The sequence below is a fragment of the Agelaius phoeniceus genome, chromosome 16 (assembly GCF_051311805.1).
Source record: "Agelaius phoeniceus isolate bAgePho1 chromosome 16, bAgePho1.hap1, whole genome shotgun sequence".
NCBI lineage: Eukaryota > Metazoa > Chordata > Aves > Passeriformes > Icteridae > Agelaius > Agelaius phoeniceus.
In genome coordinates this window covers 6,843,216-6,857,411 of record NC_135280.1, presented here as the reverse complement: position 1 = coordinate 6,857,411, position 14,196 = coordinate 6,843,216, and the positions used below count along the sequence as shown (strand labels likewise).

Genomic DNA, 14,196 nt, shown 5'->3' with positions numbered 1-14,196 from the left:
GGTCAGGTACTAGGTAACCACATGTTAATCCATCACATTAAGCACTGCCACAATTAAGTCAACATTTCCCTATTTTCATCTCCAGCAGGCTTTGGTTTTATCTTTTTCTCAAGCCAGGTCTAAAATTTGCATGAAGAGAGATTTCAATGTCTGGCTAAGCACTACTTCTGCAGGATCCCATTTCTCAGAGGACTGATGTGCCACAGGCTTGAGTGAGGCAAAATTAGAGAGATTTTACATGGTTTTAATATGGTATCAAGCAGTTTGACAGGTCTGCATGGGAAATGGAGCAGGCTCTGACAGGTCCCAGAGTGCAGGCTCTGGGAGTCTGGAGCCCAGTCCTGGAAAGCCCTACTTAGATTGTTTCTGTGAAGTCAATTCTATTCTAAAATGTTTGAGAGACTGGTCCTTAGATTCAAATTAAAATTCATTCTGATTTTGACTCAATGAAAAAGATACCATCAGGATTAGTATGGACAGCAAGAGCAACAAATCAATCACTCCTGCAACTTGAACTAATTCACATTGTTCTGTACTCAGGGTTACTTAAGTAGTGACGTGTGTAGGTGAGCAGGAACAGATCTAAGAATGTGAAATATCTCTGGAAGGTATTTTCAGAGAAAAAAAAACAAACACCTAATTTACATAACTTTGGTTTTTTAAAATTCTTATTTCAATGTGAGTTACTCAAAGCCACTTTCAGTTTATTTTGCAGGAACTCTGTGCCTAAGTGTTTGTGATGCAACTTCTCCAGGACAGTGGAAAAACCCCAAAAGGCTGGAGAGAAGGTGCCTATATTTGTATATTTGGGCTTGTTACTTAGGGTTTTTTTTCTCTTAATTAAACACATCCAAAGTTCAACTTGGGAATTAAGCCTATATACACAACCCTCATATCCAATATGTCCATTTCAATGGGAATTAAACATTCTTTCTAAAGGTAGCACCTGGAACACTTACCATTAACAGCTTTTTCATAATTCTTCCCCAGATTTATTAAATTCCTCAGCCCGGGATTGAACTGTTCCATAACATTCTAGTGAAAGAAAACAGAATTTGTGTTATAACCAAGGCAATTCCACAGTGGGTGTCAGTATTATCTCAGTGTCACCCAGGGCTAGTTCACAACTGAGAAGGCCATGGATGGATGAAAATTGGAGGATTTGAGAGACACAGGAAAACAAAGGATGGAAGGGAGAAGAAACAGAGCATTTAATATCAACAAATGGAAAAAAAAAGTTCAACTATTGCAACAGGGGGTAACAAGGAGTCTGGCTGTTTATAATACAAAAGGATATGGAGTGTGTGATCAAAGCTTGTGCAAGATCATCTTTTATGGTAGGTGATGTTGGAACAAGAGAAAAACCTTTATCCACTAATTTTTTTATAAATTCAGACAACCTTCTGACAGTGGTTCAAGATTTGATTTCTAAACTTAAAAAAATGCTAGAAAAGAAAAGAAGAAAAATTTCAGCAGATGTCTTGTTCACATTCTTTGTGGTTTCTGTGTTACAGATGCATTTAGGGAAATTAGCCATTTTGGTATTTTTTTGCTGTGTTTTTTGTTTGTTTGAAATTTGTGCAAAGCCATGGTTTTTTTTCAGAAAGAAAACGAAAATGATGACCTTATTTAAATAGAAGGGGGGGAAAAAATCCACTGCAGCTGCTTTCACTGTCAAATACAATTACTGGCTGAAACAACCAGAATCTGAAATCCAGCAGCTCCAGGCAGGACTGTTCTCATTCCTAGCAAATTCTACAACCTGCAGATTCTGGACCTCCTTTCCCCAGAATCCTCCTAACAAATCTATGGCTCTGGCATTACTCTGTGAAATTATACTGGCATGAAAAGAAGATGATGAGATTCCTGTAGACACCATTCAGTCATTCTTACTATTTTTATGGCAATACTTTTATGACACCACTCACTGCTGTTCACACAGCAGAACTGTCAGCTTCAAGGAATTCAAAACAGATGCTTTCTGTTTACAGGAAATACAAGACTCAAGACAGGTGAAATACTATCAAGCTTTTGTCTGTTCTACTCCTAACAGAATGAAAATATTTATGTTTAGTACACAGGTGGACCCAAAAAGAGCAGCAATACTGTCACATTTGTCTGTTTTTCAGGCAAGGCCATGCAGACAGAATTCTATTATTTTTCAAAGACAGCACTATACCTGGACTCTGCTGAACATAAAAAGTGAAGGATTAACTCCAATAACACTTTAACAGTAAAAATATAGGTATTTTAAAAATATATAAAACTATTAGATTCCAATACTAGAATAGCATAAATTACATCAAAAGCAGCCACAGAACAACAATACCTGGCCTCACTGCCTTTGTGTACAAATTAAATGCAACTGGGATTGTTTTCTGGTCTGTCCCATTAAACTCTCACCCACCCAAATGCAATCACTGCAAACAAACCAGCTATTGTCCCCAGGCCCTTGATTTGTGTTAACTCACAAACCACATCCAGAAATCATTTGGGAAAGCTGTTTCAGGTGGAGCCAACAATGCCAAGGGCTACTCTAACAACTGAACAGGATGGATATTCAGGCTCTGGTGTCTGGGAACATCCCTCCTCCCGCCCCAGCTCTGGAATTTGCTGTCAGTGTTGCTGCTGTGCCTGCTGCTCTCCTCCTTGCTGAGGCACTCTGACTGTGAGACACTTGTTCCAAGGACCAAGTTGTTTCTTCCTATTCCAACTTTTTGCTATTTCTTCCCAGCTGTGTACTAAAGACGGGTGTCTGTTGACTTACATGGAGTCAGTGAATCACAAGGAAAAAAATAAAAAAAGATGAATTAGGGGATTGTTTCAGGATAAAGAGTCCTGTATGTTCAAGGATATGGGGAAAAAAAAGATGTATCATGATGGTGTGTGTCCATGGCAAGGAAGAATCTCAATGCCACCCTGACTTGCCACTCTATACTGAAAATAATCTTGAAAGATTCTGCCTATGCTAACTCTGTTCCTCAAAACAAAAAATTACAGAGTAAAACCCCTTACTGCCACCTACCCCAAAATTCTAAGAATAACGTGATAATTATTGGCCTTGAAGTACTGATTTTTGGAATGACCGTCTGAAGCATTCAGGGGTAAAGATTCCAGTTTCCCTGACATCTTCGAATTCAGATTTCAAACCAGTGACTGTCAGTTGTTTTCATTCAGGAGGAAGTGAACAAACCCCAATAAAATTACCCTTAACAGCTCCTCTCTCTGCAGCAGCCCCCAGAGCTCTTGTTTTTCATTAGACCTCTTGACCCAGAGCAGGGATTTGTGTACAGCAGACACAGAGCAGCTCCAGTGGAACACAGAGGGAGAGCTCCAGGACATCACATCTGCTCCAGGTGCATAAAACCACTGGGAAAGGTGAAGAAACAGCTTACAGGCAGTGCCTGCAGCAGCTGGAAGGAGCACAGCTCATGGATCTTTCCTCCTGCAGCCCAGGCAGGCTCTGGAAGGGTTTCAGGCCACAGAGGTTGATTGTCAGCAGAGCCAGACCTGGATGTGAACGCCCCAGGAACGGCAAAAACCTCGGCATGGAAATTCCCCTTTGGAATCTTGGTTTCCCAGTTTGGTTTATGGGGATCAGCTGATCCTCCCAGCACTGGGCAAGGCTCATCTCAATCAAGTGTTTGTGTTCAATAGAAAAACTGAACTCTCCCTGACGCCCCTGCCACGTCTCCAAGATGACCTGATGAAATAATTCTCAGATTGTTTCCCTTTCATGCATTAGGAAAAAAGCATAATATGTGATCTTTTTCCTTTCTATTGAAGACCAGATTCCCAAAGCAAACAAAAAACCTGGCCATGCTTCTAGTGGTCCTTCAGTACAGTTAACCACAGGTAAGCACTGACTGTCTTTGAAGTCCAGGAGAAGTATCTAGAGCACTTTATCAAAAAGGAAAAATGTCACAGGCAACTCCCTCTTCAGAATGAGCTATAGATTTGATATTACCAAGACATTTCAGATAAATTAAAATTACTGTAGTATTTTATTCAACTTCAGAAGTTATAGGGGACAAGCGCAACTCCAATCAATTTGTACAGCTACTTTTTCTTACCTTGTCTTACAGTTTTATAGCTTCTCTTTTAGTCCAAAGAAAAGGTCACAGAAATGTGTGGGACTGAACACCAGTGCAAAATTTCAAGTCACACAATAGTCAGATCTCAAAACTTCTCAAAAAGGAGGACAGAGGAACAGAGAAAAATTTCTCATCAGGAGAACAATGAACTTAAAATTGTCAAAAGTGTCAGAAAATAACAGTATTTTTATCTGCCTTGGTGTACAAGGACATGCAAATAAAACCTTTGTCTTAATCCAAATAAACATCATAAAGTGAGAGAGAGCTTGGGAGGGATAAAGTGGTTCACAACACATCATTTGCCCACGGAGTGAGGCACACAAGCAGGGCCTCCTAATTGTCAATCGTGTGTCCTATATTCCAGTGACACACTACCTCTCATGAACAGAATAATTAACGAGAAGAGGAGGCCCATGATCAGATCCTACAGCTTTCTATTATTTAGGATGAATGGAAATAAAGGGAAACATTTACAAAACAGGCAACTGGAAACATCTTTTATGCAGAGACCTTCAGAGCTGGCAAAAGCGACCTTCCAAGGGAAAAAAGCACAAGAGAAATTTATTCTGGTGGTTTGAGTCATTAAATCCTCCGAGAATCTGCTGTAAGGGTTGCTGTGTTCCTTCCACCACATAAAACCAGAGTGAGTTATCCAGCCTGGTAGCAGGGAGCTGGCTGAAGAGGAAGAAGCCCTGAATTTCCACTTGTTGTGTGTGGGTATTAAACCTTCGGCAGTTCCTGACAGTCACATAAACAAGGCTAATCTTCAAACCAAATGACAGCCATTGTAAAAGTGCCTTCCTGTAAATGCTCAGCTTTGCTTTTTACTTAAAGACACACCTCACTGAACAATGGCTCAGCAGGTATGAACACAACTAAACAATGCATAGACTCCCTGCAGTTCCGAGTTTACATCCTGCAGGCACGCTTGCAAGAGTGAATAACAAAGAATTTGGGTAGAATTCTGAAATTAGAAAAGTACCAGAGAAGTAGATCTTGATGTCTACATCACTCCTATTACCATCACTATAGCTATTCATAGCTAAACTCTGTATAACTACTGGTGATTTGGTTTAAATTGTTATTTCTCAATTTGAAAATGAGTAAATTTTTTAAGAAGTCTCTAGTGTGGCCACACTATGTCTGAGACTTCCCCCCTTGAGAAGATTCAAAAGGTGTACAAAAAGGAAATAATACTGTGCTCTACTGTACTTGAAGCATTTTATACATTACATCTCCTCCTTTTACCTCCTAAAATTCATAATGCAGTTTTCAGAAGGGCACAGTTGAGCCCTCAGCACATCTCATGTTAAGATATCCCATTTGTATGTTAGTTTAATATTTTAAAACAGGTTTAACAGAATGGAAAAGACTAAATCAAGATGTGTTTATTCAAAAGGGCTAATTCTTATGACTAATTATTAGTCGTCTTGGTGGAACATTTCTTGTTTAAGAGAAACATTAATACATCATCCATCAGGGTGTTTCAAATACAAACCTTTCCAGGTTATGAACACATGCCCAAGGATAGACCTCAAGTAGGCATAACTCTAAATAAGGGCAGAAGAGATAATTTATACCGAGGAAGAACTGGATTTTATACAAACTCCCAAAGGCTCCTCTTCCTCCAAGTCAGATTTATAATGCAGATGCAAAGCAACAGCCTGACTGCAGCTTGTGCTGGGACCATAGGTGAATTTGAAGTTTGATACATAAATCCAGTAGCTTAATATAACTGAGTCTTTTTAAAATACAGAAACATGGAATTTAGGACTTTAAACTGAATTTATCAGATCTATTTCTGTGATAAAACAATATAGCCAACCAAAATAATTCTCAATGCCTCTGGGGAGCACAAAGTGGTTTTTTTTGGGGGAGGGAGGTGTTTTGGGTTTTGTTTTAATTGTGCTTTGGTTGATAATCAAAATTTCTGGGTACGATTCACTTGAATACGGAGAGATAAATCTTAAATCCAAGATGAGCAACACAAATCGTGCCATTATCAAGGGCTCTGGGAAGCTCACCCCACAGGAGCACTGTGAGCTGCCTGCCCAGCCCTTGGCCCATGCAGGCAGGAGCACAGGTCTGTACCTCAGCACTGTCCTGCCCTGTCCCCTTTCCCCTGCACTCCCTGTGCCCCAGCCGGATGCTGAGCACTTTCCCCCCTACAGCACAAAACCTGTGCAGGCTGCAGGGACACAGCCACACATAAACCCCTTGCACCTGAGCGTCAGGGGGTGTCCCCCACACTGTCCCATGTCCCCAGGGGGAGCTGCCAGGGCAGGGCAGTGTCATACCAGGGAAGCTCTCAGCAGCTCCTTGGCAGGAGGAGGCTCTGGCCCTCTTTAGTCATAGGCTCCCACACCCTTGGGCCTCATTGTGCACGTGCCATTCCTATCATGCACTGGAGTGATTCTTCAGATCTTACATAAAGGGTAAATGTCAGCCCTGGTTTTGGTGTGTGCACACACATTTGTGAATTATGCTGTTTATTTAGTTGGGTTAGCTGAAAAACACTGAGGTATTCACTTTGTGGTGTTGTGGCCAGAAAAAAGGAAGAACAAGATAAAAATAAAACGGCATTACTCAGCCACCTGATGACTTCTGTAAATATATTTTGAAGCTTTGTATAACACAGGTTACTAGGTATTTAATAAATCCAGTGGATTAGCACTGTAAGAAAAAAGAAAAAAAATCACACAACACTCCCCCACCCCCCTGAAAATAGCAGGCCAGCAAGGTATTCAATTTAATTTTCTATTATTTTTCCAGGTCACCCAAAACTTGATTTTTTTTTGAGAAGTCTTAAGCCTGTATTTGGTCCTGCAGCACAGATGGCATCACTGCACTGCACTGAACTGGTTTTTCCCCAGTCCAAGCCTTTCTTTGTACAGGCAGGAGAAGCCCAAGCAGTGCTCTGGGTTTTCCCATCCCAGCACGGTGGGTCAGGCAGTGCACTGCTGGGATGGCACAGGCAGGGCCAGAAGTGCCATGAGCACTGCTGAACAAAGCAGAGCAGGCTCTCCACTCAGGCTGAGCACGGCACCAAGAGGTGTTCATTTGTTTGACACGGGGGAGCTGTGATTACAGTCCCAGCCAGTGCTGAATACACAGGCTCCTGCTCTCTCCCTAAAGGGTGACCAGCTGTTTCCAAGATTTCAACTTTGATGGAGAAATAAGTGCTTTAAAGTGGACCCCGGACTCATCCTCTATCTGAAGCAGCCTTTATATCCTTATCTGGATAAAGTTTCAATTTTTAATGAGGGCAGGGCAGGAGGGTTTCCAGGCCTGTGAGTACGAGCTATGTGATGCAACATGCCAGACCTCTCAAAATACCTACAGAGGAGACATTTCATCACAATGTCAACATTAACTTTGTATTCCTTTGTGGTTTTCCTGGTTATTTCGATCTTAAAGATCCCTTTGAATTAGTTGAGAAAACAAAACTAAATCACAAACTTTCCCAGGAAATAAGTACTGAATAACAGGGAAGGTTTTGCTATTTAGAGGTTTCTCACTCCTTTAAAGACTATTTTAAATTATATCCATTAAAAGACATAGGAGATCTTCTCCCCTCTCCTCTGTGAAACTGTTTTGACTGCATTCTGGAAGTCAATAGACAGAGTAGAGCATTCCTTTGTTGGCACAGCCCTGAACAGTCAACTTCCCAGGCTTCTCCTCTGTGAGCCAGCATTTACAGGGTGCTCTTCTGAGAGGGGAATTTATGTTTGCTTATGGCCTTGCCACAAACCTAACTGATACCAAAAAGCACCAGACTATTTAAGATTATCTGCTCTGGTTCTAGAGGACAAAATTTATACCCAGATAATCTCATTTTTTTCGGTAGTTTTGCATGAATTTGATATCTAAGTCCAAAGAAAGTAAACAGCAAATACAATGTGACCCCAATATAACTGGACTACTTAAAGGGAGGGGTAAAGTTGACTTAAATGTGTGTTGAAGAACAACAAAAGTAACAGTAAAATTTGCTCCTAGTAATTGTTTTTAGAAACCTTTAAATGCTGATAGCAACATCTTCAAAATATGAAAACATTTGATAATAAACCAGAAAAATTTAGTAAATAGTGAAATAGAACAATCCACCAGAAAGCTTTCCTTAGGGCTCAAAGCTACAAGTGCAGTGCAGCTGTAAGTTAAATTTGCAAATGCATTCAATCATGCAAATTTGAGTGCTTCCTCTGGTACAACACACTGTACAGAATGAGGACTACAGATACAACTATGGATTACTTCACTACCCAAACAAAAGTATGATTCTCAAGGGAATTTTTCCCAATTAGAATTGCTGTGTTTTGGAAAGAGTGTGTTTATAGGGAGAAAGAATTCAGAACAAATGTGTGTTGCCCATAAACAAAATATTTTGAAATCTACAAATAACAAGGCATTTTGAAAAGTTTAAAACTTCCCAACATGAACTGAACTCCACACAGCCGTCGGTGCTTTGAGGCAGTGCTAGGGCGCACCATCATAAATCTGATTATCAGCTCGGGACGCTGGCAAGCAACTTAATTCAGCGTTAAGCCATTTTTAGGCGCTGGCCCGTACGGAGAAACGGTTCAAGCAGAGGACCACAGCCACCAGGACCGCCAAACCACCTTATCCCCAAAACACACCGAGGGAATTAGGGCTGGCTGTTGAACCGAGCCTGCTGGAGAGGCAGGAACCGGTCTGGAAGCCGCCTTGTCCCGGGGGTGCCGCGGCCGTGCCCGCCCGGGGGCTGCGGGCAGGGGGAGCGGCCGGACGGGATAACCCCGGGGAGCAGGGAAAAGGAGGAGAAGGGGGAAAAACAACGGACAAGAAAAGAAGAAAAAAAACAAAGAGAAGAAAAAAAAAAAAAAAGAGAGAGAGAGAAAAAAGAAAGTAAAGAGAAAAAAAAAAAGATAAAAGTTTGCTGCGTTTCCGCGCGAGGAGCCGCGGCTGCCCCGCGCCTCCCGCGGCCCCCGGGGCAAAGGTGGCGCGGGCAGCCCCGGCCCGGCCGCACTCACTCTGTACGTGTTCTCCGTCAGCTTGTTCACCTCCTCGGGGTCCCGGGACATGGTGCCGGCGGGGAGAGCTCTGTCCTGCGGAGCGCCCCGGCCCAGCGCAGCGCAGCCTCGCGTTCCGGGCTCCAAGTGTCAGAAACTTGCGGAACCAGCCGGGCAGCGCCGCCGGGGCGGGCCCTGCGCCGCCGCTCCCGACGCGGCAGGACTGGCTCGACGGGCGGGGAGGGCCGGGCCGGGCTCGCATCGCCGCACTCGGCTCGGCGGGCACGGCTCGGCTCGGCTCGGCTCGGCTCGGCCGGGCGGGGCGGGCGGAGCGCTCGGACCGCCCCTACCTGAGCCGCCGCCACCGCCCGCTCCGAGCGCCGCCTCCATCCTCATCCTCATCCCCATCCCCATCCTCATCCTCATCCTCATCCCCATCCCCATCCTCATCCTCATCCTCCTCCGCGGAGCCCCTGCCCCACTGCCAAAGCCCGACCCGGGGCGTGTGGAAGGAAACCCTCAGGAGGCAGCTCTGCTCCAAGTGCCCCGCGAAGCCGGAGGTAAACTTTTCCTCCCAGCAATTAACTGAGAGTTCTGTAGGAATTTATTAGGATGAATTAGCGTAGCCCCGGTGATGGTGAGGGGTGATCCCCCTGCTTCCTTCCACAGCAACCCTCATGAGGGAGAGCAGAGGGAGGACGCCCCCATTCCCGAGATTCCTGCTCCTGAGACCCCCCTTCCTGCGACCCCCTCAGGAATGGACACAAATGTTTTTCTCCCGAGTCCTGGTCTAGTGCACTGCCCGAGCTTCCTGCTCCACTCTGAAGTTTTCTATTTGTTTTAAATACACACCCAATAAAACACTGCTCTCAGTCATCTCTGTGAACTGACTTACAAGTCCTTCATGGAGAGGGGTGGTGGGGAAGGCTGCGGGAAGCTGTAAATTTTTGTGGACCATAAATGGTCCAGATTGTGAGATTAAGGTATGCTAGTTGGAATATCTTTCTGATAAAATAATACCAGCACTATCTTGAAGGGCTTTGTGGGAATTTCATAACCTTCATGAGTAGGTTATGGTGCTGGGTATCGAGTGTGTGAGGTGTAATTGCCCTCCTCACACGCTGGCTGCCCTTCTCTTGGTCGCTGTCTTTACCTCTGTTTCCCTCACTTTATCACAGCAATAAAAAACTGGACTTGGATCAGAATCCTAGATATTGGACTCTGATGAGGGAGGAAGCTGTTATGGAGTTTTGAGAGCTGCAGAAATGGTTTTGAGCACGTGGAGGTGCCTTTAGAATTACAATTTACTATCTGGGGTGGTAAGGTGTTCTCTTGAATGCAGCTAAAATGCTGGGCAGAAAGGGGGTTTCAGGAGACTTCACACTCCCAGCTGAGGTCTTTACAGACCTCTGGTATGTATGGTGTGAATTGCTTTTCAGTTTAATGTATAATGTTATCCTATGGCCATATGGATTGTTTTGGGCCCAAGCCTACAGCTGATGTTCCCTCTAAGCCCTGTTTGCTTGTAGAAAACAGTCCTGTCAAATGTGATGTGGCTGCTTGCCTGAGAATGGCAGGCAGAGTCACACTGTTTATGCCCAAGTCTTTTGTCTGCAGAGTTTGTTACAACTCTGGAAACAGACTGGGTGCTACCAACTTTTGTGTTACCATATGCCAGTGCCTGAAAAGGATGGTGCTCCCTTATAGGCTGGACAAATTCCAGGGAGCAGGTACCCAAAGGAAGATGCAGAAAAGGACTTTTCCTTCCCTGATTCCTGCTAAAGGAGCTGGGAGTGTAGTGAATAGCAGGGAGTGTTTTATTCCTGTTAGGGGCATAGCATTTCTCTTTCCTCTGAGAGCTCTGCAGCTCTGGGAGCTCACCCAGGATTCAGGGTGTTTGTTTCCAGTTGGCTTGCTAAGTTCAGTCACAGTAAATTACAATGTGAGTGTAAATGGAGTATGCATGGCAGACAGAAACAATATGGATAATTTATTTAGGCAGAAGTTTTTAAGTTGTTACACTTAACACGTTGTGGGAATTCTCAGCATTTCAAAATATACATTTGTAAAGGTCTTTCTTTTTACCTTGTAAGCAAATGTAAATATTTTAAAGTTCTACTGAATTTCCTACTTCTGTGTATGACCTTTGGTCTTTGGTATGATCTTTGGTATTTGTTTCTGTAGTCTTTCTGTGCATACATTTTTTTAGGGGTTTTAGGTAATATTTTTTTGTGTGGTTTTAGAGCTGTTTGTTATTTAAAAAAAAAGGAAAATAAAGATGGAAATAAATAATATGGTATTATACCAATTGTAAACCTATGGAGAAAAGAAAAAGAAACTTAGAAAATACAGTCTTTAAGGAATACCTAAGTGGGAAATGAAGCTAACAGGGCAGAATCCTTAATTTGGGCTAATGATTACATCTATTATTTAATCTATCTCCAGATTAAAATTAAAATAACCATAAATAGTTCAGATACTTAACTTTACTCTGTGACTGCAAAACTTGAAACTTGACAGCCAAATCCAGTTCTTTGAGTATCCAGGCCTTTGCTATTTATCATAAATTTTTTAATTCAGTAGGAAAAGATTCTGCTTGAGCTTGTAATTCAAATGCAAAGGCTTTGTTCTCTTAATAGGGGATTTTTATCTTACATTGTGTAAAGATTGGTGTTAGCTGGAGTCAACCCTGATGTGTGCAAACAAGAGGAATTTGGAATGGTTGAATGAGGTTTCATTTTTACAAGTTGCTTAAGGATGCTCTTACATTTAAACATGAGTGCAGTAGTCTGCTAGTAACACTTTGGTGTGACCAGGACAGAATGTTTAATAGCTTTCAAAGCTGAAACTTTAATGAATACCTCTTCATGCTCCATTGCCTACATACTCCTGTAGGCATTTGTAATAAACATACTATTGTGAGATGCATTGTTTTATGTAGACTTTTCTGGTTTATCTATTCACCAATTTCACTGAAGTTTGGGTGTTTGACTTCTCAGGTTTTGCATTTTGGTGTTGTTTCTTAGGGACTCTGAAGAGCAGTTGCTGTCTTTGCTCTGGAGAAGGGTTCAGAGCAGGAGTCTAGTTCTGATCACCAATCACATCTGCTCTCTGAGCTGATTGGAATTAAAATTAATCTGATTACCTTTTTTTGATGTTTACTTTTAACAGATATGGATTTGTTGGCCAGAAGAGATGAAGAAAGAAATATTTTTTCTTTGGTGGTGAGCCCATCCTGTGGTATAACTACATCTGTTTTTTGTACTTTGTCTCAAGCAAAAACTGCACCTCAAGAATAGTTCAGGGAACTTGCCAGGTTAGTAGCTTTGCTGGTCCAGTCCCCATCAGACAAGGGCTAAATTCAGCATTAGGTTGCTCAGGGCTTCATCCAGTTGAATTTTGAAGGAAAAGTTGAGGAACAGAACTGCAAGTTTTATTTGAAAGAGCCTGTAACTTGACAAATCAATATGACAATCCTCTACAGTGTTGTAGGAGTCAGTGTTGAATATTTTGTGCTGGTCTGTGTCACCCTTCCAACTGAGCTGCCTGTGCTCAACAGGATCCTCTGGCTGTGAGGAGAGCTCTGACTGTCATGAATCCCATTGAGAAAACAAAACTCCTTCCTCATTACCTGCCATTCTGCCTCTCTTTACACTTCCCTGCTGTTAAACTGAAATGTTTGAAGGACTGTAATGATACAATATTTCTAATTATAATTTATATATATTATTATAACTGTATAATTTCAACAGTTACCCATGATACTGGCTGTTTGTAGGGGATGGCTTGGATTTCAGCTGTCCTGGTGTCCCCTTGCAGTGGTTAAGGTGCTCCTGACCAGGGGCAGGCAGGCACCTGAAGCTGCCTTTCTGCAGCCATTGCTGGGAAGTGCCTCTGGGCCCCAGCCCAGCAGCTCATTCCTCGGTGGCCAAAGGCAGAATCACACAGATTTAGCAAAACTGCTGTCCAGGGACTCACTCAAAAGAAGTGCTTGTATTTATTCCCTCCAGAAGGCAGCTCTCCCTTGGAGGGTTTAAGCTTTGGAACATGAATAGCCACAATAAAAATCTCCCCTGTGTTGCCAGCCCTATATAACAGATTGTAATGAGAAAAGGGTGTTGTTGATGCATCTTTTGACAACGTACATGCTCAGAAATATTCCCTTGAGTAAACACACGTGCTTCTTTAAAAGCAGGTGTATTTTGATGTACAATCATTTGCTACATGTGTCCTGTTTGCATGTCAAATATGTCAGAGACATATTCAAACATTCTTTGGGAAGGATTTAAGCTTGCTCTGAGGACCTATGAATATCAGCTCATCATTAGATCTTGAACATGTGTTTTAAGTAGCTTAGAAGCACTGTAACTAATAACACAAATTGTGGCTCAGCAGTAATCACATGTGCATGATCCAGCCAGCTGTGGCCTATTTCATTCCCCGTGGTCATTAGCAGATGTTTAACTTGATTAAGGAAAAAAATTGTACACAGCATGTTATTTGATAATTTCAAACTACATTTAGAGTCAGAATATCATTTTCTGAACAGGAAATTAGAGGGACTCTACAAGCTCTCTCTTTTGATTGATGGGTATTTTTTGCCCTCTGTTGACTCTTATAAGGAATTTTTCAAGTATTTTAATCCCCTTGAAACTGACAATGCAAAGGCACACCGAAACTCACACAAAGTGTCTTTGAAAGAATTATACAAAACTTTGAAGTGGTTACTGACCCTTTCAGTCTGATTCAGCTCTGGATCATTTAAAGGATTGACTCCATTTTTAAATTGATGCAAGCAAGCACAAAATCATTTTGTTCCCTGCTGTTCATTGTCCTGGGCTGGTTTCAAAGCAAATGAGCTGTAACTCAGACTCACAGGTCAATAAGATACTGAGCTCTCTGGTCAAGGAGGACACTTAATCAAATGCTTAATTTAAACATGTAATTAATTGACTGTACTTTGGGGGGTTGAGTCAAGGAAGTGCAAGATGCTTTTTATTAACTCTTCTTTCTCCAGGCTAAAAACTAGATTATGTTTTTGTCTTGAAGATGAAGGCTTTGGATGCTTCTGTTTTGTGTCTCAATAGTCTCATGTTGCAAATTATCTTGGCAGTACT

General features: G+C 42.4%; 1 protein-coding gene across 1 annotated transcript in view; it reads right to left on the bottom strand.

Moving 5' to 3' along the window:
* Window positions 1-9,401, bottom strand: part of BAIAP2L1 (BAR/IMD domain containing adaptor protein 2 like 1) — a 32,586-nt gene extending 23,185 nt beyond the window's left edge. Inside the window, exons 1-2 of the mRNA XM_054643788.2 lie at window positions 9,101-9,401; window positions 960-1,035 (exon numbers count right to left, since the gene is read on the bottom strand). Coding sequence (XP_054499763.1) covers window positions 960-1,035; window positions 9,101-9,151 — 127 coding nt within the window. The 5' untranslated portion in view covers window positions 9,152-9,401. The remainder of the gene's footprint in view (window positions 1-959; window positions 1,036-9,100) is intronic.
* Window positions 9,402-14,196: the final 4,795 nt, after the last annotated feature.